This window comes from Tenrec ecaudatus, chromosome 1 (genome assembly GCF_050624435.1).
Source record: "Tenrec ecaudatus isolate mTenEca1 chromosome 1, mTenEca1.hap1, whole genome shotgun sequence".
NCBI lineage: Eukaryota > Metazoa > Chordata > Mammalia > Afrosoricida > Tenrecidae > Tenrec > Tenrec ecaudatus.
The window spans coordinates 150,267,033-150,294,890 of record NC_134530.1 but is presented as its reverse complement, the minus strand read 5'-3'; the positions used below and the strand labels follow the sequence as shown (position 1 = coordinate 150,294,890).

Sequence of the window (27,858 nt, the reverse complement as noted above, 5' to 3'; positions counted from 1 at the left end):
AAGTAAATCTCAATAATGTTCCTAGAATTCAAAGATTAACTTTATAAATTTGAAAACTTAGTAAAAAGTTTTTAATGAATACAAGAAAAGTCAACAGTAAAATATAATCTAACTATCTAAATACAATAGAATTTATGGAGTAAGATATAATCTCACTATAGGCCAAAGTGAAAAAATAAAGCATTTTATTCATGAAAAGCTTTTAAGAACTTCTAGATATAGTTGGCTCTTTGGAAAATAAAAAATAACCATAAATTTTTTGCCATTAGGCGCCTTAGTTACACTGATTTTCTAAAATTAAACAAATAGCTTTTCTGCTTCCTTTAGTTTTTTCTTCCTATCCATTTTAGCAACTGCAGTCCACTGGTCCTCACGTATTTTTCGCATAGTTCCAAACTTCAATGTTGATCCAGAGGTTGCTGAAGATGAAGGAGTCTGAATACAAAATAAAATAAAGATTTAATGTACATAGTTAACAAAAAAGTCCAACTTTTAAAATTTACTTTCTAAAATAAAATTTAAAGGTTACCGGTTTTGGTGTTGTGACACAAAATTTAGAAGCTGATGAATGACCACTTTTGTATACTTTATTAAATGTTTCTTCCTCTGAAACCATGCTCTTCAAGAAAACAAAAAAAAATTCAATGAGAATTACCATCATTAATAATATATTTTAAGATTTTTGTCTACATATTATATTTGAGGAAGAGAAGAGAAAGAGGAAATGAGGAGAAAGACAGTAGGAGAAAAGCAGATGATAAAGATGATTTTTAAAATCTCTCAATATACCAAGCAAGGACCTGGACCAAAATGTAATTTCTACAGTTAAGAAAGTTACATAATACACTAAAAGCTTCAGCTGGTAGTTAAATGTGTTTTAAACTAGTTTAACAACCATTTGGGATTCTATAATGAATCACTTATCAACTATCTCATTATCTGACATTTCACCTTTTATAACAACAAAAAATCTACTATCCCGAAAAATCTGTAGACAATGGGACATCCCCTCACAGAGGGGTCGCAAGTAAGGGATGAGTCAACCAGGATGAAGTATAGCACCGATGAAACACAAAATATTCCTCTGGTTGAGACTTCCTCAGCCCCCACTATCATGACCTTAATCTTGCCTTTCTCTGTGGGCTAGGCTGGAGCATGTACACAGGTACAGGTAAGAGCTCACAATACATGGAATCCAGTTCAGATAAACCCCTCAGGTACAGAAATGGGAGTAGTAATACCAGGAGTGTAAGGGACAGGTGGGGGGGGAGGGGGAAGGGTGAAGTAACCACGGGGAACATGGAAACAGCAGTTGGTGTATGTTATAAAAATCATAATTTATAATTATCAAGGAGTCAAGAGGATGGGTAAAAAAGGAGGAACTGATACTAAGAGCTCAAATAGAAAGTAAATGTTTACAAAATAATGATGGCAAAATATATACAAATATGCTTGATACAATTGATGTATGGATTGTTATAAGAGCTGTAAGAGGCCCCAATAAAGTGATCTTAAGTATAAATAAAATAAATAAATAGTAGAAGTTTTTAATTGGAAAAAAATTTTTAAAAATCTATCCAATTATTTTTTGCTTTAACAACATACTGCTGGTTAATATACTGAGGTGTGAGGTGAAAATAACCTTACTAGAGATAGTTAGGGTTATGTGTCAGCCCACCTGGGCCACAGATAGGTGATTTTACAGTTATGTAATGATGTAAGAGAGGGTACCCAGAAAAAACCAGAAAAGGCTACTTTAGGCCCAGCTTTCATAGTGTGCATTTTCTCACTAGGCCAAGCATCAAGAGACAAGCTCTGAGTTAGTGTGCCCAGTGGTGTTGACTAGGAAGGTTCTCTCTGGTCACGGAATTTTTTTGTAATTAGCCATTTCGCTTGAAACTCATTTTTAGTTAGGACCAATTTCAGAGAACAGCATGTGGCTGTGAAATTTTATTTCCTGCTCAAAACTGTTGTGATGTTGAACACAGCTTACAAGGACGAACTATGGGAAAAACTCAAGTGCATGATTAGTTTTCTTATTTCAAAAACGGTGAAATGTTGATTGATGACAAATCTCATTCTGGAAGCCCACCAACTTCCCTAATGTACAAAAATGCGTGCAGTTGGAGTTCATTTCACTAGGTCAGACTTTGATCAAACTTTCTATTTAGAGGTTTTGAAAAGAATGCTTAACAGTTTTCAACAAAAAAGGCCTGATTTATGGAGGTCTGGATTTGCCACCACAACAATTCATCTGTTCACACAGCCATCTCCAGTATGCCAGTTTTTGGCAAAAAACAGCTTGTCTCTTGGCCCACACACTTTACTCACCACCTGACCTCACTCCGTGTGACTTCTTTTTGTTTCCACATATGCCAAGATGCCAAGGGACATAAAAGGAGTGATTTGAGAATGTAGAAAAAATAAAGAAAAAAACGAGGGAGTGTCATCAGCCATCTAAACAGATGAGTTTGAAAATGTTTCCAAGAATGGAATCATATATTTGAAAAATGTATAAAGTGTAATGGAGAGTTCTTTGAAGGTAATAAGGTTGTGTTATAAAAAAACATTTAAATACAGGTTTGGAAAAAATTCCAGTTTTTGGGGGGTGCCCCTCATAATCTGCTGGTTATATAATAATGTAGTTTAGTTATCCTCTATTTTGTGATCTGTTGTAGTCATCCTCAGTTTTCACAAAATGTTAAATTTTTTGCATAACAACTGGATCTTTAGAAATTAACCATGTCTACAAGTGAGGAGTGAGCACTGAATTATGTTTGTTGTGTTGTCAAGTCTTAAAAAAACAAAATAATCCTGAATCACTATGAGTCTTAAGATCAACTAAGAAACTGGCTTAAATTCACACTGCTAAAAAATATCTGGTATTGTAATCTGTATTGCTTTATTTCAGGTCTCCTGCCTTTTCTATTAATTCTCACTATATTTTTATACATATGGACTTCAGTTTGAACAAGCAGTCAAGTATAGTGATTTAAGTATATTAAGTATAGTGATAAACATGGGTTATGAAGCAGAGTACTGATGTTCAAATTTTGGCTCTATACCTTTATACTAGCTATGTGATTTTTGAACAAGGTACTTGTGTGACTCAGTTTATTCACTTTAAAATAAAGATAATATTGTCTAAAATGAGCAAAACCTCCTCCTGGGAGGGACTGGAATGATTCTGGCACCTGCAAAAACAGAGAGCTACATTTGGTAAAAAAAAATTTTTTTTAAGTTTTTAATTGGCAGGGAAACACTGAGTAATTTTTGTTTTCTGAAAAGTAAGATTTGACAAATGTATTAAGTGTAATGGAGAGTACTTCGAAGGTAATAGGTCAACTTCGTTTGGGAATCTGTGGTCTAGACTGTTACACCATGACTTACATAAAAAATGGGTGAAATAATCTATGTGAAATGCCTGAAACACAATTTTAATGATCAAAATGTTAATCATTTTATATACCAATCATGTCTATATATCAAGGGCATTGGAGTAAAAGTTTAACAAGACTCCAAATATTATTCCAGAACAAATGGAAATAGAGAGCCAAAAAGCAGTGGAAATGCTTGAAAGATTTTGCAAGGGCGTAAGATTAATAAAACAAATTACTGGGATTTTTTTAATTAAAACTTTTGTTTCATTGTTCCATTTAGTGTGAAGTTTTTTTTTTAATTAAATAAATTTAGGTTAACTTGTTCTCAAAAATCCATCATTGCGACTTTATCAAATAACTGACTCATGTTAATGATTACTTAGTGGTATAAGGTTTTAGAATAGGATCCTTAAATATGCCGTCCTTAATGCATTAACTCTTAAAATTATATAACAATGAAGTTTGTAAGCTAATGTACATATCTATGAACAAGTGATGTAAAACAAAGGAACAAGTATAATATATAAAAGAAACCCATGATAGAATTAGCTGTAGCAAGATTAAAACTATTCATCTTACCCTTCTTATAGTGAAACAAAAAAGAGAATGTGGTGTTATATCCAGTATTTTCAAAATGCCATATTTTTGGAAATATGGGAACTAATTGTTTGAACACTGATTTCCTTAAAATATTGCAAAAGTGTAGCATCTATATTACAATATGGTAGGTACCGTATTTCTGTATGTTTAAGTATTAGGCACCAGGGTCCATATATTATATACATATATCAAGAAATAATGTAGACAAGTAATAAATGTACTTGTTGGAAATATTTTTTACCAAAAGATCGGTTGCTTCTGAACTATCCGAATTAATATCAAATTCAAAGATTGTTTTTCTCTTCTTATTACTTTCTTCAGTAGGTAAATTTTGGTTTTCTCTTGCCTGCATTTTTACTTTTGTTGGTGTCTTCACAGTATATGCCTATAAAAAAGAAACACAATACAATATTCATGTGAAATAAAATATTTTTAACAAAAACTTCAAGGCAATTTGATGTTTTAACAATAAAGAGGTTTCCATATTACTATCAGGCATATGAGACAGAACTTTGGGATAAAAATTTAGTCCAAATTCTTTTGATATAGAAATCATAAGCTATTCCTAAAAAAAGTTTACAATAGTAGCCTCTCTATCCTTCCCCCCTTCAGCTTACTGAATAGTAGAAAGAAACTCTACTTTCAGCAGTCGACAATCATAAAAGTGACTTTTAAGTTTTCAAATCATGATTAAGAAAAAAACTGAGTTTTGCTCTCTCTGCAAAAATTATCAATATCTTATGAGAAAAGACGTTTGCTTATTTTGGTTTTACATATGTATATATTTGTTTTTTATAATTTTTATAATTTAAAACTATATTTAAATATTAAGATAAGTGATTATATTTAAAGATTGTTATCAGCGAAAACAGCATATATGGAATTCCAAAGATTCACCATCCCTCTATAAGAATAATAGAAATATCATTAAAATTATCAGTGCCAACTCTACAAAACTTCAGAAATTAATTAAAAACGAGGGGGAGTATTTGTTCAAGAACCGCTGAATTTCAGTAAAGCAAAGCTCTGTGATGTTTAACTTTCCTTAGTCCTATCCCCAGATCTCCAGTAGGTTTGAAATAAAAGCTCACATTCCTAACCAGCCTGGTAATCGACAAACCAAGTAGAACAGGGTTAGAAATTTTAGGAAGACTCATCCCCACAAAATTGTCATAATTTTAACTATGTATTAGTTTGGTTCCTAAAAAATTCCATTTACAAGGTTGACCTGAATTGAATTTGCCCAGTACAAAAGCTCCTCTTCTCTAGGGATAGCAAGAGTGTAGAATTTAGTGAAAATAATTATAGGCAAATGTAACTTTGCAGGTGATAGAAACAATGATTCCCAGTTGAAACAAACAATGCCATTGTTAGTAGCCCAGTCAATTCTGACCCATGATGAACTGTTGTTTGCAAAGTAGGGTTTTCTCCAAGGCATTCAGAAGATAGGCCATACCTATCTTTTAAGAAATCATTGATTGAGTGGATTCGAGCTATCAGCCTTTCAGCGAATAGTTGTTTAGCATTTAACCAACTACTCTACCAGGAACTCTGGAGGCAATCAATAAAAAAAAAAATTTTAACATGGAAAATGAGACATCTTTAGAGACTTGGAAAAGCTCTAACAGAAAGAGTCAGAAATACAGAAGGCTATATATATACATAGAGTTGTTTCACACTCAAAAAAAGCTTGAGAAGCCCTTAGTTCTCGGCCTCTGGTTTACCTTGAAGTTTTGCAAAAGTGAGAACTGAGGGTTAAAGTAGAGTTGTCAAGTACCTAGGTTGAGCACTGAAAATGTCGTCCAACACACACATAGTCTCTCAGCAAAAACTGGAAAAAAATTTTATTCTAGGTATTTAAGGGAATCTCTGCCTAAGAAAATCCCTTAACTGAAAATTAAGCTTTGTAGATATTTTAAAGGTGTACTCACAAAAAAAATTTACAGAATCTTGAGTTAATTTAGAAAAAAAGACTAAATAATAGCTACAAAAAGAAGTAAAGCCAATAAACCCTAGAGAGAAAGGGGATTCTCAGACTTGTCACATTTTGATTCTCAGACTTGTCACATTATATGTATTATCTAAAATGATGATCACTCAATTAAAAAATTATAAAACAAGTATAGCCCAAGAAGTTGGAAACAGCCTAAAAGCTCATCAGTAGAACAATGGCTAAAGCAACCTTGGTACGTGCACACAATGAAAAACTATGCATTGTTTTAAAAAATTGATAAAACTTCAGCGCATCTTACGATAAGGATGGACCATTACACTGATCAAAGTAGTTGTTAATTGGTACCTTCAAGTCTATCCTGACTCATAGCATCCCTATGCACAACAGAACAAAACCCTGCCCACTCCTGCACCATCCTCACAACTGTTCCTATGCTGGAATCCATTGTTGCAGGCACTATGTCAATCTCTCTCCTCTCTTCCTCTGCCCTTCTACATTACCAAGCATGTCATTCTCCAGGGACTGGTATCCTCTGACATGTCCAAAATAGGTGAGACAAAGTGATGTGCTGGCGTTTGAGATTCTAGTGACATAGCTTTCAGGATAACAGCAACATACAAGCCACCACCACCACAGTGTGACAAACTAGCAAACTGGTCACAAAAAGGCAATATTGTTTAAGACCATAACTATAGGAACAATAACCTAGGGAACCAGTGGAGAGGTCTGGGGGGAGGGGGGGCTGGCCCCAATCCCAACTACTAAGTGAATACTTGCCTCTCCCACCACCCCCCACCCCCCGCCAGAAGAATTTATTTCAAAGGACGGCATTGAATCTGCAGCTCCGGGAGAGGGACATATCTGATCGGACCACACGGGAGCAGATGAAGGGGGAGGAGGAGTGGAGCACATCCTGGCCCACTAGGCCTTGAGGATGATGTTCCAATTTAGAGCAGTCAGTCCACAGAGAGGACCACATGGCTGGCCCCACTATGATACATGACGGCCCTCACAGACCCATATCCCTACAGGGGACAACACCGGAGTCACAGTGTGGGAATTGCACCCAATCTGATGCCACCACACTGAGGCAAAACACTAAGGGCGTGCAACAGAACAGCAAGGGAATGGAGTGACAAAGTCCCACCAGGGAATGCTGAAGGTGGACTTTGAGGCCAGGGTGTGGTGCCCCCAACAGACTGGATTGGAAAACATTTCTAAAGGCCAGCAAAGAATCCTTGAACTAAATACAAGCTTTTCTTTCTTGTTGTGTTTTGTTTTGTTGTCATTAATTTGTTGTTCTGTTGTATACTATTGCTTGGTTTTGCTCTGTCTTGTTTTTGTGCATGTTATTATCTCCGCAGGTCTGTCTAAATAAGATAGGCTGGACGAACAATCTGGAGGAGAGAACAACGGGATCGACAGTTCTGGGGGAACATGGGAGAGGGAAAGGTGGGGGGAAAGGAAGTGATGTTAACCCAGGGACAAGGGTACAACAAGTGATCCAAATCAGTGGTGAGGAGGGTGTGGGAGGCCTGGTAGGGCATGATCAAGGGTAATGTAACCAAGAGGCATTGCTGAAACGCTGGTGGGGAGTGAGCACGATAGTGGGACAGGAGGAAAGTCAAAGGAAATAGAGGAAAAAGCTGGGAGGTCTACATAAATACATGTACATATGTAAATATATTTATATATTAGAACGGGGAAATAGATCTATGTTCCTATATTTATAGGTTCAGCATTAAGGTAGAAGGACATGGAGTACTTTGGGCCTCCACTCAAGTACTCCCTCAATGCAAGAATACTTTCTTCTATTAAATTGGCATCCTATGATGCTCACCTTCCCGACACAACCGCTGACAAAAAGTGAGTAAATAAACAAATGTGGTGAGGAAAGTTGATGGTACCCAGCTACCAAAAGATATAGCGTCTGGGGTCTTAAAGGCTTGAAGGTAAACAAGCGGCCATCTAGCTCAGAAGCAACAAAGCCCACATGGAAGAAGCACACCAGCATGTGTGATCACGAGGTGCCAAAGGTATCGTATAAGGCATCAAAGAACAAAAAAACGTATCGTGTGCTCAACTCCATGATATGATCGCTGCAGACAAATGGGTGCATAAGCAAATGTGGCAAAGAAAGCTGATGGTGCCCAGCTATCAAAAGATATAGTGTCTGGGGTCTTAAAGGCTTGAAGGTAAACAAGTGGCCATCCAGCTCAGAAGCAACAAAGCCCACATGGAGGAAGCACACCAGCCTGTGTGATTATGAGGTGTAGAAGGGATCAGATATCAGGCATCATCAGAACACAAAATCTTACCACAGTGAATGAGGGAGGAATTGCGGAATGGGAACCGAAAGCCCCATTGTAGGCCACTGGACATCCCCTTACAGAAGGGTCTCGAGAGGAATCGAGCCAGTCAGGGTGTGATGTAGCAACGATGAATAATACAATTTTCCTCTAGTTCCTAAATGCTTCCAACTCCGCAACCCCCTATCATGATCCCAATTCTACCTTGCAAGTCTGGCTAGACCAGAGGATGTACACTGGTAGATAGGAACTGGAAACACAAGGAATCTATGGTGGATGATCCCTTTAGGACCAGTGGTGTGAGTGGCGATACTGGGAGCATAGAGCGAGGGTGGGTTGGAAAGTGGAAACTGATTACAAGGATCTACATGTGACCTCCTCCCTGGGGGACGGACAACAGAAAAGTGGGTGAGGGGAGACATCGGATAGGGCAAGATATGACAAAATAATAATTTATAAATTATCAAGGGTTCATGAGAGAGGGGGAAGGGGAGAGGGAAGAGAAAAATGAGGAGCTGATGCAAGGGGCTTAAGTGGAGAGCAAATGTTTTGAGAATGATGAGGGCAATGAGTGTACTAATGTGCTTTACACATTGACGTATGTATGGATTGTGATGAGTTGTATGAGCCCCTAATAAAATGATTAAAAAACAAACAAACACCAAGACAAAGACAGTGAAATTTTATGGCAACTTGAATTTCATTTAAAGTGCAGAGGCAGAGTTGTCTAACCTGTCAATCAGGTCACAGCCTGAGGCTATCTCCCCTTGGGAGAACCTGAGAACATCTCCCATCTCTTTGCCAGTTACCTTCCTTCCTTGCTGGAACTTTACTGGGACTCTGTCTGTGTCTGCTTCTAGGGGTGGCCCCAACCCTGAGAGCTGTTTGTGTCCTGCCATGTTTCCACCAACCTTGGATCCACAGGATTTTTCACAGGCCTGTGATCTCCCTGTATCCCACTTCCCCTTTCTGAGTTATGAGCTTGCAGCTATGTGTATCTGGCCCCAGCTAGCATAGGTTTATGGAATTGAGTTGAACTGGGCTGGGGTGCCTTCTTGATATGATTACTTCTTGATATATAGTTCTCTGTTATACATAGATCAGTGTTACTGGTTTTGTTTCTCTAGACAACCCAGCCTAACACAAAAGGTCATGTAATCATTTAATTTGGTCTCCCAAACAATATGTCTAATGCTCACAATCCATTTTTCACTCCCTTATTTGTATATCTTAACATTTTTTCGCGAAGGCTTCACCTTAACTGGGGTTAGTCTTTTAATTAAGAGAGAAGAGGCATATCCAAATACTTCATGCTGTATAGCACTGTCACACAGTCACCCCAAAGTAAGACACTACTATAATGGTGCTTAGTGAATTTCAATGGGAATTCATAACCCTAGGAGGGGGATATGTCTGTCCCTGAGAGGGGGCAGGAAGGAGGGGAAAGCTGTCCTGAGAGAAAATGCTTATTACTTATATAGACTCCCAATGGGAAAATTAATTCAGTATTGTTATTAATCATTCATTTTGACCAAGTTTCCTTTCAGCCATGGGTAACCCTAGCTAGATGCCAGAGGTTACCTTGATTTTAGATTTTGTCTTATTGAGGTACATTGCCATTCTTCATAGACCACATCAGTTATGTCATTTGTAAACCCCAATGAGAGAAGCTGACTATACCTTAAACACACCTCTTACAGATTAAAGGAACTGAACTACTCCTTTGGACTTAAACCTGCTTAAAGCTGAAACGTCCCAGTGTGAGAAACAATGGAAGACTACTATCTAAATATCATGGATTTGGAAGTTGGTGGACTTTAGTTCAAATCTTCAGATTGTTCAATAATTAGCAACCTAAGACTACCATATACGTGCTATTTTCATACTCGTTGCTTTTTGTGACATATCTAAGTCCTACAGACATAGTTCTACCAGAATGAATGGGTGTTATAGCTATTTTGGCCTTGTTTCTAACCCTCACTGCTTTCTTTAACAGTGTTCAATTATTTGAGTTTTCACCTGTGTGCGCATCCGTGCATTTTAGTCCAAAATTTTTCCTGTTAGACACCATCAAGTTGGTTCTGACTCACAATGACCCTAAGGTACAACGGGAGGAAACACTTCCCAGTTCTGCACCATCCTCACAATTGTTCTTATGTTTGAGCCCATTATTGCAGCCACTTAAGTCCATCCATCTTGTCAAGGACCTTTCTCTGTTTCACTGCACTCTACTTTACCAAGCATGATGCCCTCCATGGACTAGTCTCTCCTGACAAATGTCTAAGGTAAGGAAGAAGAACTCTCCCCATGCTTGCTTCTAAGAAGCATTCTGGCTATACTTTTTTAAAAAAAAAAACATTTTACTAGGGGCTCCTACAACTCTTATCAAAATTCATACACACATCCATTGCATGTCATGCACATTTGTTGCTCTCATCATTCTCAAAACACTTGGTTTCTACTTGAGTCCTTGGTATCAGCTCATTTCCCCTCTCCCTCTCAGCTCCCCTCTCCCTCATGTACCCTTGATAATTTATAAATTATTTTGTCATATCTTACACTCTCCGATGCTTCCATTCACCCATTATTCTGTTGTCCATTCCCCATGGAGGTTATATGTAGAGCCTTGTAATCAGTTCCCCCTTTCTACCCCAGCCTCCCTCCACCCTCCCAGTATTGCCACTTTCACCACTGGTCCTCAAGGGATCATCTGTCCTGGATTCCCTGTGTTTCTGGTTCCTATCTGTACCAATGCACATTCTCTGGTCTAGCCGGATTTGTAAGATAAAATTGGGATCATGATAGTGTGTGTGTGTGTGTGTGTGTGTGTGTGTTGGGGGGGGGGGGGTAGAAAGTACTTAAGAACTAGAGGAAAGTTATGTTTCATTATTGGTATACTGCATCCTGAGTGGCTCATCTCCTCCCCGCAACTCTTCAGTAAGGGTATGTCCAGTTGCCTATCGATTGGCTTTGGGTCCCTAATCTGCACTCTCCCTCCCTCATTCACAATGATATGATTTTTTGTTCTTTGATGCCTGATACCTTATCCCTTCGACACCTTGTGGTCACACAGGCTGGTGTGCTTCTTCCATGTGGGCTTTGTTGCTTCTGAGCTAAATGGCCGCTTGTTTACCTTCAAGCCTTTAAGATCCTAGACGCTGTATCTTTTGATAACCGGGCACCATCAGCTTTCTTCACTACATTTGCTTATGTCCACATTTGTCTTCAGCAATTGTGTCGGGAAGGTGAGCATCGTGGAGTGCCAATTTAATAGAACAAAGTATTCTTGCATTGAGGGAGTGCTTGAGTGGGGGCCCAATGTCCATCTGCTACTTTAATACTAAATCTATAAGTATATGCATATAGATCTATTTCTCCATCCTCATATATAAATATATTTACATATGTACATGCCGTTATCTAGACCTCTATAAATGCCCTTTGCCTCCTAGTTCTTTCCTGTTTCCTTTTACTTTCCTCTGTCCCACTATCATGCTCAGCCTTCATTTGAGTTTCAGTTAATTTCTCTGTTACATTACCCTTGATCACTCCCTACCAGGCCTCCCACACCCTCCTCACCACTGATTTGGATCACTTGTTGTTCCTTGTCCCTGGGTTAGTTAACACCACTTCCTCCCCCCCCCCTACCCTATCTCCCATGATCCCTCCCTCCCCCACAAAAGCGTAGGTCCTGTTGTTTTCTCCTCCAGATTGTTCATCCAGCCTATCTTATTTAGACAGACCTGCGGAGATAATAACATGCACAAAAACAAGACAGAGAAAAACAAAAGAAAACAAAATAACAAAAAGTCAATGCCAAAAAAAACCCAACAACAACAAAAAAGAAAAGCCTGTAGTTAGTTCAAGGACTGTTTGTTGGGCTTTAGGAGTGTTTTCCGGTGGAGTCCGATGGGGTGCCCCGCCTTGGCCCCAAAGTCTATTTGTGGTGTTCTCTGGGGGTTTCGTTGCTCTGCTCCCCTTGCTGTTCTGTTGCACGCCCTTAGTGTTTTGCCTTGGTTGGTGGGATCAAATCGAGTGCAATTCCCACACTGTGTCTCCAGTATTGTCCCCCTGGCTATACTTCTTATAAGATTAATTTGTTTGTTCTTTTGGCAGTTCTTGATACTTTCAATAATCTTCACAACCACCATAATTCAAATTCATCCATTCTTCTTCAGTCTTCTTTATTGAAGGTCCAACTTTAACATGTATATGAGGTGATTAACATACGATGGTTTGGGTCAGATGAATCTTAGTCCTCATAGTAACACCCTTGCTTTTCAATATTTTAAAGTGGTGTTGTGCAGCAGACTTACTCAATGCAATGAGTCATTTGATCTGCTGAATACTGCTATGAACATTGATTGTGGATCAAAGCAAGATGAAATCCTTCACAATTTGTCTTTTTTCTGTTTCTCATGATGTTACTATTGGTCCAGTTATGAGGAATTTGGCTTTCTGTTGAATTTTAATCCATAGTGAAGGTTATAATTCTTGATCTTCATCAGCAAGTGCGTGAAGTCCTCCTCACTTATAGCAAACAACATTGTATCACCTTCATATCAGTTGTTAATAAGCCTTCCTCTAATCCAGATGACCCATTCTTCACATAGTCCAGCTTCTCTGATGATTTGCTCAGTATACAGATTAAGTAGGGACAGTGATAGGATACAAACCTGGTGCACACTTTTCTCGATCTGAAACCATGCAGTATTCCCTTGTTCTATTCCCACAATGCCTCTAGATTGATGTACAGGTTGTATAGAAGCATAATGATGTGTTCTGGAATCCCCATTCTTCTCAAAGCCATGCATAGTTTGTTACGGCTCAATGCCTTTGTGAAGAAGCTTTCCTATAATTGTATGTTTTCCCAATAGTACTTTCAATTCTATACCATTGGCTAAATTAATGACACTATGATTAGAATTAACAAATGGCTCATGGAAGTTATTTAAATTATTTTTCAATAAGCTGATAATGCTGCCTTTAAAGGAAACCAGAAATATGGTAATCCCTAATTTAAGAAAAATTATTTATGATGTGGTCCTGATCAATTCCTGCCCTCATGAAATGATCACTTATGGCAAGGGTTCTCAACCTTCCAAATGCCTTGACCCTTTAGTACAGTTCCTCATATTGTGGTGACCCTCACCAACCATAAAATTATTTTCTTTGCTACTTCATACCTGTAATTTTGCTACTGTTATGAATCGGATACCCTGTGAAAGAGTTGTTTGGCCCCCAATGGAGTCACGACTCACAGGTTGAGAACTACTGCTGTAGACACTAGGAATGTCCTCAAGGAGGGGAGCTAGTATTATCCCATTCCCTGGTGGACTATGACACCAGCACATTTGCTTATATGTTCTGGCTGAACTGAGGAAAAAGAAACAAAAGCTAGAAGAATGGCAGAGAGGCAAGAGGAAGCACAAGTGAAGTATCTTTCACTGTCATTTGGTATGGCAAGGTTTAGACTCTTGAATTTTAAATGGGCATTGTGGAATATAGCTAAGATTGGGTCCCCTTTATATTGGCACCTACGCCAAGAAGGGTGGCTACATCTTAAAAGGCTCCAGAATCAAAATAAGGTGAAGGTGGTATAAACAGCAAGAAATGATTAATGAGATAATACTGGAAAATGTTAAATCAGAACTATATTTCCCACATCAAGGACCTAAACACTAGTGAATGGTCAGCCAGTTAGAGAATAGACTGATGAGATTGTGGGTAATTATGGGCAGTGACTTTTTTTTTAATGAAAGCATTTCATGCTGATACCACAACAACATAGTGTGCATCTATGTGCACAAAAAATTTGTGGAAAAATTCTATTATCTTTTCCACAAACTTTTTGAAACACCCTCGTATTAATGCATAGAAATCAGGAATTCAAAAGATACTTTATTTTTTTTAAATAATACCAGAACCTTCCTGTACTTAACTTCTTATTTAACTCTAAACAAAAATGGTACTACTATCAAAGAAATGGTAGCAACCAACCTTTGGTATTAGTGTAGATGAAGTTCTTTTAGTAGATGTCCACAAATAGTTTCTTCTATCTCTGGATTTTCCATGATCAGATGACATGAAATTTCTAGATACATTCTGTGAAGGAATAACTTTAGAGTCAAATTTCTGATGGCTCATTTCGGGCGTTTCCAATAAAGATGTCTGTGTTTTCTGTATTGTACAACAAAAGTGAAGGAAATCCCATCATCAAATGTTATTCTAATTGTTTTTTTTAAGTTACAGTATATCAACTAGTAGAAATAGCACTAAAGCAAACTAGAATTTACAAAAAATTTACTATTAATTGAATAAAATTGAATAAATTGCAATTCTCCTATTTGTCACTTTACTTTTTCTTAAGGCCATAAGATGAAAATGGTATCTACTTTTCACTGTCTTCACTGAGTTGCTGTGAAAACAACTGTGATATGCCAGCTCTTGATATAACTAAAAACTGAGGGTTCTCTAGAGAAAAATCTCTATTCCTAGGTTGTTAGAGCAAGTCCTACAAAATAGATAACTTATTCTCATTTTAACTCATCCTCTCACATACATTCTTAATTCAGTCAATTATAAAATATCAACATTTCTTTGTCTACCAGGTTCATCGCTGTTCCCCTCCTCTTCATCTCAAGAGGGGTGAGGGAAAAAAAATATGAGTGTAAAGAATTAGAGAAACTTTCAGCAAAATTCGAAAATATTTGCTTCAATTCTGAAAGTAAGCAAATTGCAATTTTTTCACTCAAAACATTTAGGTATTATTTAAACTCCTTAAGTCGCTTACTGTTATAGAAAGCTCTCTTTAGCAACTGGCCTACCCTTCTAGCAAAACTGGTAATAGTTGCTTAAATAGGATCCTCCATAAAACCCATGCTCGTTACTTTCTATTTTCATCACTCCCTTCAGTCACCAACATCTCTCTGATGAAAACTGTGGTATCACTAATGTGAAGAAAAGAGAGAATGCTCTCACAAGTTTGATGGTTCGCTTTTCAGTAAATGATTAAATTACAAAAACATGGAATGCTCAGGAAGCAATTGTATGTACTATAAAAAAAACATTGGACTAAGAGTCAACAGTATTTTCATTTCACCTTAATCTCAATCTTGCATGATGATTTTAAAGTAAATCATCAAATACCTTTGGGCTTCAATTTATCCTAAGATCCAAGGGTTAAAATGAGATGGATGATCTGCAAGTTTATAGCCCAGTTCTAATATCTTTTTCTTAGTAGATAGGAAGTTTGGCACCATTATTTCAGAGTTGAATTTATGTATTCTTTTTCCTACACATTTCTACATTTGCTTTCTGGATTTGTCAGGAGTCACACAAACTTCCTCCAAAATCATCTGTTTATCCATCTAGAATGCCTGCAAATGGCAAATAAGAGTCATGGCACCACCTTGTGGCCATGTCTTGAAAATGACATTTTCCTACTAACAGGAAAACTCACCCCACTATAGAACACTGAAATATCCCATCTTATATCATTAATGCATTTACCTAAAATTTATTTTATGAAGTTTATATTTCAAGTAATTCAAATATATACATAACATTCACAATTTTCTCTATTGTGTTAAAAAATCTATATGGCCCTTACAATTTCAAGCATGATTTTAAATGCTTTACATACATTATCTCATTTTAATCCTCCTAACAACTTTAGAGTAGCCCTCATGGCATAGTGGTTACACAGTGGGCAGCTAACCACAAGGTCAGTAGTTCAAAACCACCAGCTGCTCCTGGAGGAAGATGAAGCTTTCTATACCTGTTCTATAGGGTCACTGTGAGTTGGAATTAACTGGATGGCAATGAAAGTGAGAACAACTTTAGATGGATATTCTTAAAATCCCATTGTACCAGTAGGAAACTGAAGTTAGGTAACTTGCCCCAAATCAGAAATAATTTGTAATTCTAATGATTACTATACATAAGACTTATAATATTTTCATGTTGTATAATTGTAAATGAAGTATAGCTAATCTTTCCATCTTTTTTTTATCATTTTCCCATTATTTTCAGCATATCTATCCATATCTCTATATGAAATAAAGGTCAACTGTCAATCTACTAAACAGACATAATAGAAAGGATATACTATATTACTGAAGTTCTGTGTACATGACTCAAAACAACTCTACATTATATTTGATGAATGGATGCATCCATTGTATTTGGGAGGCAGATGCGACTTCATATTCCTGCAAAGAGTTATAGTCTCAGAAATCCACAGGAACAGTTCTAGTTTGTCCTCTATAGGGTCACTGTAAGTCAGAATTGACTCAATGGCAGTGGGTTTAGAGGTTTATATTTCATTATATTAATAATTCCTATATTTTATATTAATATTATTACTACTAACAATAATTCCTATATTTAGATAAGAACATTGGTGTTTAACCAATATAACATTTTTTCATCAATTTCTTAAGATTACAACTCACTGTGCTAGCTAATTTTATTAAACAGTATTTCTCCAAAAAAATAGCAAGTTCAAGTATCTAGTATAATGTCTGGCTGTATAAAGTACCCAATGTAGGTTCAATTTTTCTTTCCTTTCTCCTTTTCTTTGAACCCAAAGTTGGCAAGATTCTAACACTTTCTAAAGCATATAACTGAACTATTCTCAGGTTATCGTGATTGCGACCTTCCAGATTAATTTTAATTAAAATGTCATCTGTGGAGACTTTAAGAGACTCTTACTGTGTATTAAGTATGTAATTTTTTTCCCACCTAGGGACCCTGAAAATAGATTTTGGACTTTCACTATCATATGTAACCTTCTGCAAAAACACTTGTTCAAAATTTAAACTGTAGTACTGTTCTCTCAACCATACTTGGATTTTATTATTTATAATACTTGGTTCACACAGGATAGGGTGCTTCTTCTGTGTGGGACTCAGCTGACACCACACTTAAAACATAGTTATTTAAGACCTCAGATGCTATTCTTTCTGAAGAAGAGGGCTATTCTTCTTGCCCATACTTGGTGCTTCTTTCCATGTGTAGAGAACAAACCCTAGCAGAGGAATATTTGTATTGTCTACTTCATTAAAGGTTGCACAATAATTTAATTAAGTTGGAAGGGAAACCTGGGCATGTATAGTCCAGCTTCTTCCTTCCTTTTCTTCTTGGGAATCAGAGGAAGCATACTTCTGATCTACTGAAAGGGGCCAGGGGGTGGGGGGGTGGAAGCTCACTGCAATCAAGTTGATCTGACTTACAATGGCCATATGAGACAGAGTAGAACTGCCTTTTGGGTTGCCAAGTCTTTCCATTGTTATAAGCATAAACTGCCTCATCTTTCACCTATGGACCAGCTGGTGAGTTTGAACTGCTAATCTTGTGGTCAGCAGCTTAGTGCATAACCCACTATGCCAGAAGAGCTCTATCACTGCACGGGTGAATCTGTGTAATTTAGTATTCCAGGATTAGGTCATGCTCTTGCTGCAAATATAAACCACATTCTCTAAAATTAGTAATCAATAGTAAAAAGTAATTTGGATTCTTCTTCCTATTTCAATTGTTCAGAACTAATTAAGGAAAATTTATAGTTTGCTGGGGCCCCTTCAAAATCCAACACTACTTATAACCTAAATATAAAGTGCTAGAATTCTCAATAAAAACATTTTGCCTCTAGCATTGTTAAAATTTTCAAGAAGCACAGATGTACCTAACTCATAAGCTGAATAGATGTACAAAAATACATGTTTGACAGAGGCTATTTCTACATGGGTATTTACCTTTACTGCCAATATAACCATGAAGATGATGAACCAAACAGGGTCCAAAGTAGAAAAACTTCTTAGACATAATCAAATACCTTGAGGAAATGAGTTGCTGATTGACCTGAGGTCTCAGAATCATAGTCTCAAGGGATACCAAGGTCAGTTGGCATAACAGAGCCAAATAAATGGCCATCGATATCCTACTTTGGTGAGTAGCACTGGAGTGTTACAAGCTCACACATGGATCAACTAAAGGTGCAACTAGTGGTCTCTCTCTGTCCAGAGCAAAGAGTGATAAAAATTAAAGATACCTAAAAACAAGATGGACTAAGGGACCACATGAACATCTGTCTCTACGACCCTGACCCTGAACCAGATAGTGCCAAGATCCCACTATCAAATGCTCTAAAAGGGATCACACAAAGAAGGTGCTGGATAGAGTGGAACAAATAGAAATACTACTACTACAGAGGTGATCACATCTGAGAATAATCAGCCATTTGACATCAAAAGGGCAACATTTACCCAAGTAAAAAGTTCCAAAGGAAGTAAGAAACATAGGAATTAAATGGGATATGAAGATTGTATCAGTAAGATGAAACAAACTGTGTATGAATTGTTGAATGTACAACTGATTATATGCTCTGTGAATTTTCACCCAATTCACAACAAAAGGATTTTTTAAACACATTATAAGAAGATTTGTGAATGAGACTAAAATCTCTTTAAATTTCTAAATGACAAATGTGTTAAAATTTTTAGCAAATGTTTTTACAGTAATAATTACCAAGAAACTATTTAAGAAATTAAATGCATTAAATATTTAGAATGTTCTTTTCCCATTTGTGAACAAAGATCATTTCTAAGCTGATGTTAAAAACTTGGTTACAGGGAGGAGGGGAAAACGAGGAGCTGATGCCAAGGGCTTAAGTGAAGAGCAAATGTTTTGAGAATGTCGAGGGCAACGAATGTGCAAATGTGCTTTACACAATTGGTGTATGGATGGATTGAGATAAGAGTTGTATGAGCCCCCAATAAAATGATTTTAAAACACTTGGTTATAAAGAAAACTATGAAAATTATATAAAACTCTTACCTTGTCTTTTTTATCTTTGATAATTGTGCTTTCATTTGCCTCTCTTTTGAGTTTTTCCTATTTAAAACACAAAAGTTCACACAATTACTTTTATTATCATAAATATTTATACTATAATCTTTTCTCAGAAATATTAGAACAAAATAAGAAGGGATGATTTCTAGCCAGATGGTGCCCTTGGCAGATGAGTTCTTACACAGACCTTCTACAACCAAGAGGTTAGAAAACAGACACAAAGAAAAAAACCGAAAGTCCTAAATCTCTAAGAGGGAAAAAAGGTTCAGTGAGTCAAACACTAGCAAACAATAAAGGAGAGAACCCTCACACAACACAAAGTGACCAAACAAACCAGTGAATTCTCTACTGGTCAGATGAAAGCCAAACAGCTCTGTCCACAGTGCACAAAGGTCTCTGGTGCCCAGAAACAAGAAAGACGGGAGCCCTCTACAGCTCCCAAGAGCTTCCTGTTGACCAAAGTGTGAGTGGGCCCATCCCTGGTTCCCCATTCTGCCTTGGTGGCACAGAGTGGGTGTCAATCTACAACTTACATACTTGGTGGATAGTAGTGATTGCAAGCCCTCGTTCAGTGCCAATGGAGGTTTCCAGTGTCCTGGAACTGACAGTGCTGTCTCAAGTTTGCTCATTTTTTTTAAGTGACAGAACAGGCACAAGAAGATGAGTACCTCACACACTGATGAAATAGACAGCAGTGGATGCTGTAAGTTCCTACTTGGTGTGAGCAGAGACACGGGCAAAGTAAATGGAATAGGTGTGGGACCCACACATTCATATAGTCAGTGTTGGTACAGGCTGCAAGCCTCCAGTTAGTTCTTGGTAGAGGCTACAAGTACTTCCCTCGGGCTGTAGATTCTGGCAGATTCTGGTTCCCCAGAAGCACCCAGTATCAGCCACAAACTCTTGCGTGGTCCCCATCGCCACCCTGCATCATATAGCCTTGTACACTTTCCAGGGATAGCTGTATTATCTGAGACTATATTACCGAAACTTCCTTTTTCCCCATAAAAGTTATTTGAACATACCAAAAAAATTAAACTTTTGTGAAAGATCCATTAAAAGGCTAAGAATGCAAGCTACAACTACTTGGATATAACTGCAAACCATCTATTTGTCAAAGGACTTGTAACTAGAATAAGTAATTACAATATTCAACTGTGTGATAAAAAAACTGAATTGAGTAGTGATGAATACACATCATAAATTGACTTAGTGCCACTTAATTGTACAAGTTATTGATATGGTAAAATTGTACACATATTTTCCACACTGAGCTGATTCCAAGGACTCAAGTAGAAAGAAAATATTTTGAAAATGATGATGGCAACATATGTACAAATGTGATTGACACAATGGATGGATGTATGGATTGTGATAAGAGCTGTACGAGCCTCCAAAAAAATGTTTTAAAAAAATTTTTACTCCACAGTTAAAGAAAACAAAGTACAACATAAACAAACATTTCATAGAAGATGTGCAGATAATTAACACATGAAATAATGTTTAACATCATTATCCATTGGGGAAATACAAATTAAAACCACAACAAGATATCATTATGGAATCATATATTTTTAAAATAAATAAAAGAATAATAGTATCACTAAGGTTTGAGAAAGATGTGAAGATGGCAAAATTGAGTTGCTCATGCACTGCTTCCTGTTACCATTGAATTGATACAGTTTCATAGTAACCCTAGAGGACAAACTAGAACTGCCCTATAGGGTCCCCTATATAAATCTTTGTGAAAACAGACTGCCTCATTTTTCCTCTAGTGAGCAATTATTAGCAGTAGTGTCAAACTGCTAACCTTGTGTTTTAAAAGTGAGAGATTACTATACCACCAGGGCTCCTACAAACATGGCCACTAGGGCTGTGCAATGGCATAACCGCTTTGGGAAACTGTTTACGTTTCTTACAAAACTAAATATGCAACTACCACACAAGTTACCAATTGTACTCTTAGGCATTTATTTCAGAAAAACCAAAACATGTCCACCCCAAAACCTATATATACTCATGCGCTTAACAGCTTTATTCACAATGTTTCAAAACTGCTAACAACCAGATATTCTTCAATAAATGAATGATTAAACAAACTGGTGCATCCATAGCATGGACTACTATTCAGTAACAGAAAATAAAAACTATTAAGACAGTTAGACACAACAATTAGCTATATCTCCAACAAATTGTACTGATGGATAAAAAGCAATCACAAAAATTTTATATTGTATGAATCTATCTATATTAAATTCTTAAAATAACAAATTTATTAAAATAGAGGACAGAGTCATACTCTGGGGCCAGGGGTCAGGGTGGAGGGGAAATGAGGTGAGTGTAGTACTGAGTCTCTGTTTAGGAAGATGAAAAATATTTGGAAGTAAATAGTGGTGTGGTTGCAGTTTTATTGAGGACATAAAAAATGTCACTAAATTATTCATATAAAATGGTTGGAATGACAATTATTTTACCACAAAAAAAAGTTTTGCCATACTTAAAAGTGTGCTTCTATATATATTGTGTTTAGCATTTAAACCAGGGGGTATACCAAAGAATATGCTAAATACTTCTGGAGGGAAAAATAAAACTAATGAGAATAAACTATTGTCTCTTCCTTAGTTATGTAAAGCTGTCTTGTTTTCTAATGTGACATATTTATAAAAATTCAAAGTTGCACTAAACTTTAAAATGCGTTATTTCATTTTATAATGCCACAAAACCTACTTTTTCTTCTCTTTCTATTTGAAGTTGCTTTTTAATGGATGAAAGTTCATTTTTGAGGTTGGATAGTTCAATCTCCTATAGAAAAATACAGATGAAGTTTATAATACTTCAGTCCATTTCTCAAGACAATAAAATAGAAGCAAATATTTTACATATTCGTTTTCATAGAGAAATAAATTCATGTATGAAATATTCATATTTTAAGTCTACTTATATAAAAGCAACTATACTAAGTACCTTCATTAAAACACATCTTTGATACTTTAAAAAAAGATTTAACACTTTATCTTTCATCTTCAGCCTCTCCTACTCTATCCCATATTTCTATTCTCGATGTCAATCAGACCGTCAAACTAATTTAATTAGGGTTTATAACAATATGAAAAAAAGTTTTTTCCCATTTAAGAAATAAATTGAAAAACCACTTAACTGAAAGTTCCAGTCTCTTTCAGATCTACGAGGCTGTAATTCTACATAACTCAAAAATTATGGCTTAATATTTTTTTCTTTATCGCTAACCATGGTTTTATTATAAAAATTGCCTTTTACTGATTTATGTTCTATATCTTACCAAAGATGCTTTCATTGATGATTGTTGTTGTTCTTTGCTTTTATAAAGTCCTAATTCTGAGTCTCTTTCTTCAACAATTTTATCATATTGGAGCTACCAATACAGAAAAGAGAGAACATTTGGGGCATATTAAAAAACAAATATATTATTTTTTGTAGGATTGTTATCCCAATTAACTTAATACTTTGATAATATGATGTTTCTAAGGATAGCCAATTACAGACCTCAAACAGAAATACATAACAAACTTGGAATATCTTATAAGAGAAAGCAAAATCACTAATAGAGGCTCAATACTCAAGTCAAATGGACTTGCAAAATAAATGCCACTGGCCAAAAGCTGAAGACTTTTAATATCAACAAAAATTAAAACTTTACTGGGTTGGAACATACTAGTTTTCAGTGTTATTTTGTAAATCTTCATTGATTATAATAATGTCCAATTCAAGTAAAAAATTATAACTACCTTGAAAGTTTTTTTAAATTCCAGATACCTCCAAACACAATAAACTTATCAAGTCCTTTCCTCTATGTCTTTGTTTAAAATTGGCTTAGGCTAGTATTGTGTGATATATGCAGGAAATGCAAATATTAATAAAATATATATCCTTGTATGTACAAAAACATAAGACAGAAAGTGCTATCTATGTGATTATATAAGGAGAAACCAGAAAATAGTATGATTACTTCAATCAATAAAAAAAAATCAAGGAATAATTCCCCAAGGAAGTGACACTCAAGCTCAGAGTGGCACGGTCCCTCTCTATATGTGCCCACATGAAGAGATCACTGAACATATGGGCACTATAGCAAAATGTGATAAGCAGATGGTGCAGCTATCAGAAAAAAGAGTGTCTGAGGTCTTAAAAGCTTGTCTGTACAAGCAGCCATCTAAGTGAGCTGTCAGCTAAGTCCACATAGAAGAAATATACCAGGCCTGTGTGATCCAAGGATTATATAGAATAAATCGTATTAGAGCTTAAATTATGAAGCAGTTTTGAAGAAGGCTATGAATGACAAATGAAAACCCAAAATCCATTTGCAAGATCTTGCATGAATTAAGCCTCCAGAAAATATCCCTCTGACAATGGATAGGGAGCTGAATGGACTTGGTATCAGACAGAGTAGAGTGCCTTGTAGGGTGGAGTACTGCTGCAGGTGTAGTTATGTTAAAATGTGATGCCATTTTGTCATTTGATCTCCTTTTTTGATTCATTTCATATTTGCTCCAGTTTTAATATTTTCTTTTCTTTTTGACCGAAATTTCTCTCTTGTCATGATTGTTGGTTTGTTTTGATTTTGTATGTTTTTCTGGTCATGAAATCTAGGACAGGCAAATCCATAGAGACAGTAACTGAATTAAGAGTTTCCTTAGTGGCATAGCAGGAAAGGTTAGAGGAAAATGGGGAGCTAAAATGAGTACAAGGTGGGGAGAGAAAGGGGGAACTGATCACAATGATCTACCTATAACCCCCTCCCTGGGGGACAGACAACAGAAAAGTGGGTGAAGGGAGACATCGGTCAGTGTGAGACATTGAAAAATAATAATAATTTATAAAGTATCAAAGGTTCAGGAGGGAGGGAGGATGGAGGAAGGAGAGGGGGGAACTGAGGAGCTGATACTAAGGGCTCAAGTAGAAAAAAAATGTTTTGAAAATGATGATGACAACAAATGTACAAATGTGCTTGACACAATGGATGGATGGATGGATTGTGATGAGTTGTATGAGGCCCCCAAAATTTTTTTAACATCCTAAAATTGATTATGGTGATGATTGCAAAACTTTTTAATATAAGTGAACAACTAAATTTTAAGATATATTTTAAGATACATGTCAAAATTGTTAACAATTTCAATGTTACTAAAAATTTACTGCATTCTTGTACTAATTATTTATGTATCACATAATTTTTAAAATAAAGTAGTTGATAATGTTATAATATATAATCACATTAAAGATATTCATTGTAGTTGTTAACATAATTTTCTCTTGCAGATCAGAATGTAATCTTGATTGTATCACTTTTAAATAGAAATATTACTCCACTTATATTTATTATAAAATAGGAAAAAAATTACCTTATGTTTTTCCATAAGTGCTACCATTTCAGCTATTTTATGCTGACATCGTATATCAATTTCTTTCTGTAATTTTACTGCTTCATCAGCTATAATTTTTGCTTTCTCAACCTATGAAATAACATGACAGAATAACACTGTATGATTATTTTATTTTCTCAAAACTTAATTAAAATTACAAAGAGATTTTTTAACTTGTATAGGAACTACCAATTGTCCTCAGTATACACTTTTAAGGAACACTATGGACATAGTGATTGAGAACTCAGAGCCTATCTGAAAGGTCAGATTCAAACCTACCAGCCGTATCAAAGGGAAAAATACGGCAGCCTGCTTCCATAAAGATTTATAGCATGGAAACTCTATGGGGCACTTCATTTCTACTTTGTCCTATAGGGTTCACTATGAGTTGCAATCAACTTGAAGGCAGAGAGTACTTTTAGTTCATATATTTGTTACTTTTTTAAAATAACACTTTAAAAATTGGGAATTTTTATTTCTTTTCTCTTAAATGCTAATAAATGTACAGTTTGAGTATATGAGATTTTCAAACACATTTACTTGTTCCTACCTCTCCCAAAAGATTTTCTTCTGATGCCTTTTTATCCTCAATTTCTTTTTGATAGTTATGAGTCATTTCTTCAAATTTTTGTTTGGTACTTTCAAGTTCCAACTCAAATTTACTGACCTTTAAATAAAGAAAATAGAATGAACATTAGTAAACACTATATATTTTACAGACTCCATGTTATTATTGTGGTTCTGTGAGTGATTCTTCTTTTCCAGATGATTTTAACTTAGTTTTGAAGCAGTGATTTTATTTCAATGACAGTATCTCATGATTTATGCTTATTGATAATCTTAATAAAGAGCTTGGGAACACTGAACAGTTTTATCACATTATTTTTTCTCATAAAAATTCTTTAGAAAAAAAATTCTTTAGAATTTTTAAAATTTCAAATTCTTATTTTGTAGTAAAACGTACAATAATTTCTACATCTATAATTCATTAACACAGGTTACATTAATTAAGATATGCCAATTTTTTTATCCTTTTTGGAGCTGTTTCACTATCATCAACACAGACTTGCTGCCTCATAATGTCTCAAAAATGTTGACTTGGAGTGTATTTGGAGGTGGTTCCACCAGTCAAACTATTAATTAAGCTTTCTATTTAGAGGTTCTGAAAAGATTGCATAAAAGTGTGCAACAAAAAAGGCCTTATTTATGGCAGACAGAGAACTGGTTTTGGCGTCACGACAATGCACCTGCTCAGCCATCTCTGTGCACCAGTTTCTGGTTAAAGAAAAAAAAATTAAAACCTCCCTTCCTGATGCATCTCACTCACCTAACTCACTCCATGAGACTTTTTTGTTTCTGTGAATGAAGAGGGACATGAAAGGATAGTGATTTGGTGACGAAGAAGAGGGGAAGGAAAAAACAAGGTAGATGTGTCAGCCATTCAAACAAATGAGTTTGAAAGATGTTTCCAAGAATGAAATCCCAGATTTGACAAATGTATTAAGTGTAATGGACAGTACTTTGAAGGTGATGGGTTGTTTTATAAAAAAATTTTAATACATAGCTTTGAAAACAAATTCCGTTTTTGGGGGGGGTACGTACATCCTTGTATATGTCTCTAAATACAGTTTTTAATAGTCACTTTTATTGCTATAGTCATACCAGTTTTATTAGTTGTATCGATTGCTAAGAGAAGAAGTATTAAAATATCCACCTATAATGATGTAATTGTCTATTCTCACTTCTGTTTTTTTAAGTATTTTCATCATGTATTTTAAAGCTCTCTTATTAGGGGCAAATATATTCATAAACTAACAGTTTTATCATTATGAAATGCCCTTCTTTACTTGCTTTGTCTTTAAATTTATTTTGAATTTTAGTTAAAATTGCTGTATTAATATTCCCTAGCTTACTATTTGTATGGCATCTTATTTTCTTAATGCTGCTATAGCAAAACTATCATAAATGAGTGTCTTTAATGAAAAGAAATTAATTTTCTCACATGTAATGAGGCTATAAATTCAAATTCAGGGTTACAGCTCTAGGGAAAAGTTTTCTCTATCAGCTCCGTTCTTCTGAAGTTTTGTTCCTAGATGATACCATGTGGCTTGGCATCTATCTCTTTTCCCTTATTTATGCTCTACTCCCTTATTTAATCTTTTTCTTTTTTAATCTCAAAAGAAATTGATTCAAAATACTAATTCTCTTCTATTACCATAACAAATACAACCCATCCCTAAATGGGTTATAATCATAAGCATAGAATTTCAAATTTACAATGTATGTTTTTGGAAGACACAATTTAATCCACAATACATGATATATGATGTCTTCATATTTAATAAAATGTCTCTCTTACAGGTAATATATAAGTTTAGCCTTGACTTTTATTGAATCTGACAAAATATTCCCTTTTATGACAATACTTACTTTATTGGCATTTGGTAATCATTCCTACATCTGGGTTCATCTACATCACTAATTTTTCTAAAGTCAATGATTTTCATACTCATTTTCTATCAGGATTAGCATGTAAGCACACATTTTAAAAATGTATTTTTCAAGGTTTCATCCTAAACCTACACCATCTCAATTTTTATGATGTAACTTACATGAATACCCACACATATTTTAAAGTTTCTCAGGTCCATCACAGATGAGGTACTCACTCTTTTATAATAAAAGGGTTTATGTCCACAATTTCCAATAATGGCAATCTTTGAAGATAATTGCTACCTTGTGAGGTGTTCAAGTATTTATGGAAAATCTCATTGCCTTTTAATTCCAATTGTCCATCAACTTTTTGAAACTCCTCATATAAATGATACAAAACTGATACTCATCTATTTACTATAACTTTAAAAGCAATAATGTTGCAAATACCTTTATCTCATGAACATTTAGTTGCTTGCTTTCTGCTGTACTTTTTTTTAAGGCCTTATTCTGTAAAAATTTTTAAATATGCTTAGTACCAAAATGATTTTAACTTACTCTGGCACTTACTAGAGTGAAATTATTAAAGGAAGGGAGAGCAGTATTGTGTATATCTATAGTGAAAATATCACAGTTCAATTTTGAACCTATTTCAGCAGTTCCTACCTCCTGCTGGAGTTCTTCAGCACACTTGCTTTTAGTTTCAACTTGCTTCCTTAAGTTGTTACACTAAAAAAATCAGAAATCATAGTTATTTTATTCACAAGGTCAGTCTAGATAGCCAATTGCAAACTAATAAAATATTGTATAAATTAACATAAATTAACTATTCAATAATCATGTTGCTAAATAACCCATTAATTTTAAAAAGGAAAAGCTTCAAAAGAAATTAGCCTCAATCCAAATTTAAAATTCCTAATTTTTCTTAATCT

At 35.6% G+C, this 27,858-nt stretch overlaps 1 protein-coding gene across 2 annotated transcripts in view; it reads right to left on the bottom strand.

The window, feature by feature from the left end:
• Positions 1–297: 297 nt before the first annotated feature.
• Positions 298–27,858, bottom strand: part of SYCP1 (synaptonemal complex protein 1) — a 108,610-nt gene continuing 81,049 nt past the window's right edge. Inside the window, exons 21-31 of one of the 2 annotated variants that reach the window (XM_075540321.1) lie at positions 27,593–27,655; positions 27,377–27,436; positions 25,044–25,160; positions 24,473–24,583; positions 22,393–22,485; positions 21,822–21,896; positions 19,080–19,136; positions 14,244–14,423; positions 4,222–4,365; positions 530–619; positions 298–435 (exon numbers count right to left, since the gene is read on the bottom strand). In XM_075540321.1, coding sequence (XP_075396436.1) covers positions 298–435; positions 530–619; positions 4,222–4,365; positions 14,244–14,423; positions 19,080–19,136; positions 21,822–21,896; positions 22,393–22,485; positions 24,473–24,583; positions 25,044–25,160; positions 27,377–27,436; positions 27,593–27,655 — 1,128 coding nt within the window. The remainder of the gene's footprint in view (positions 436–529; positions 620–4,221; positions 4,366–14,243; positions 14,424–19,079; positions 19,137–21,821; positions 21,897–22,392; positions 22,486–24,472; positions 24,584–25,043; positions 25,161–27,376; positions 27,437–27,592; positions 27,656–27,858) is intronic. The other variant, XM_075540322.1, reaches the window with a different exon arrangement.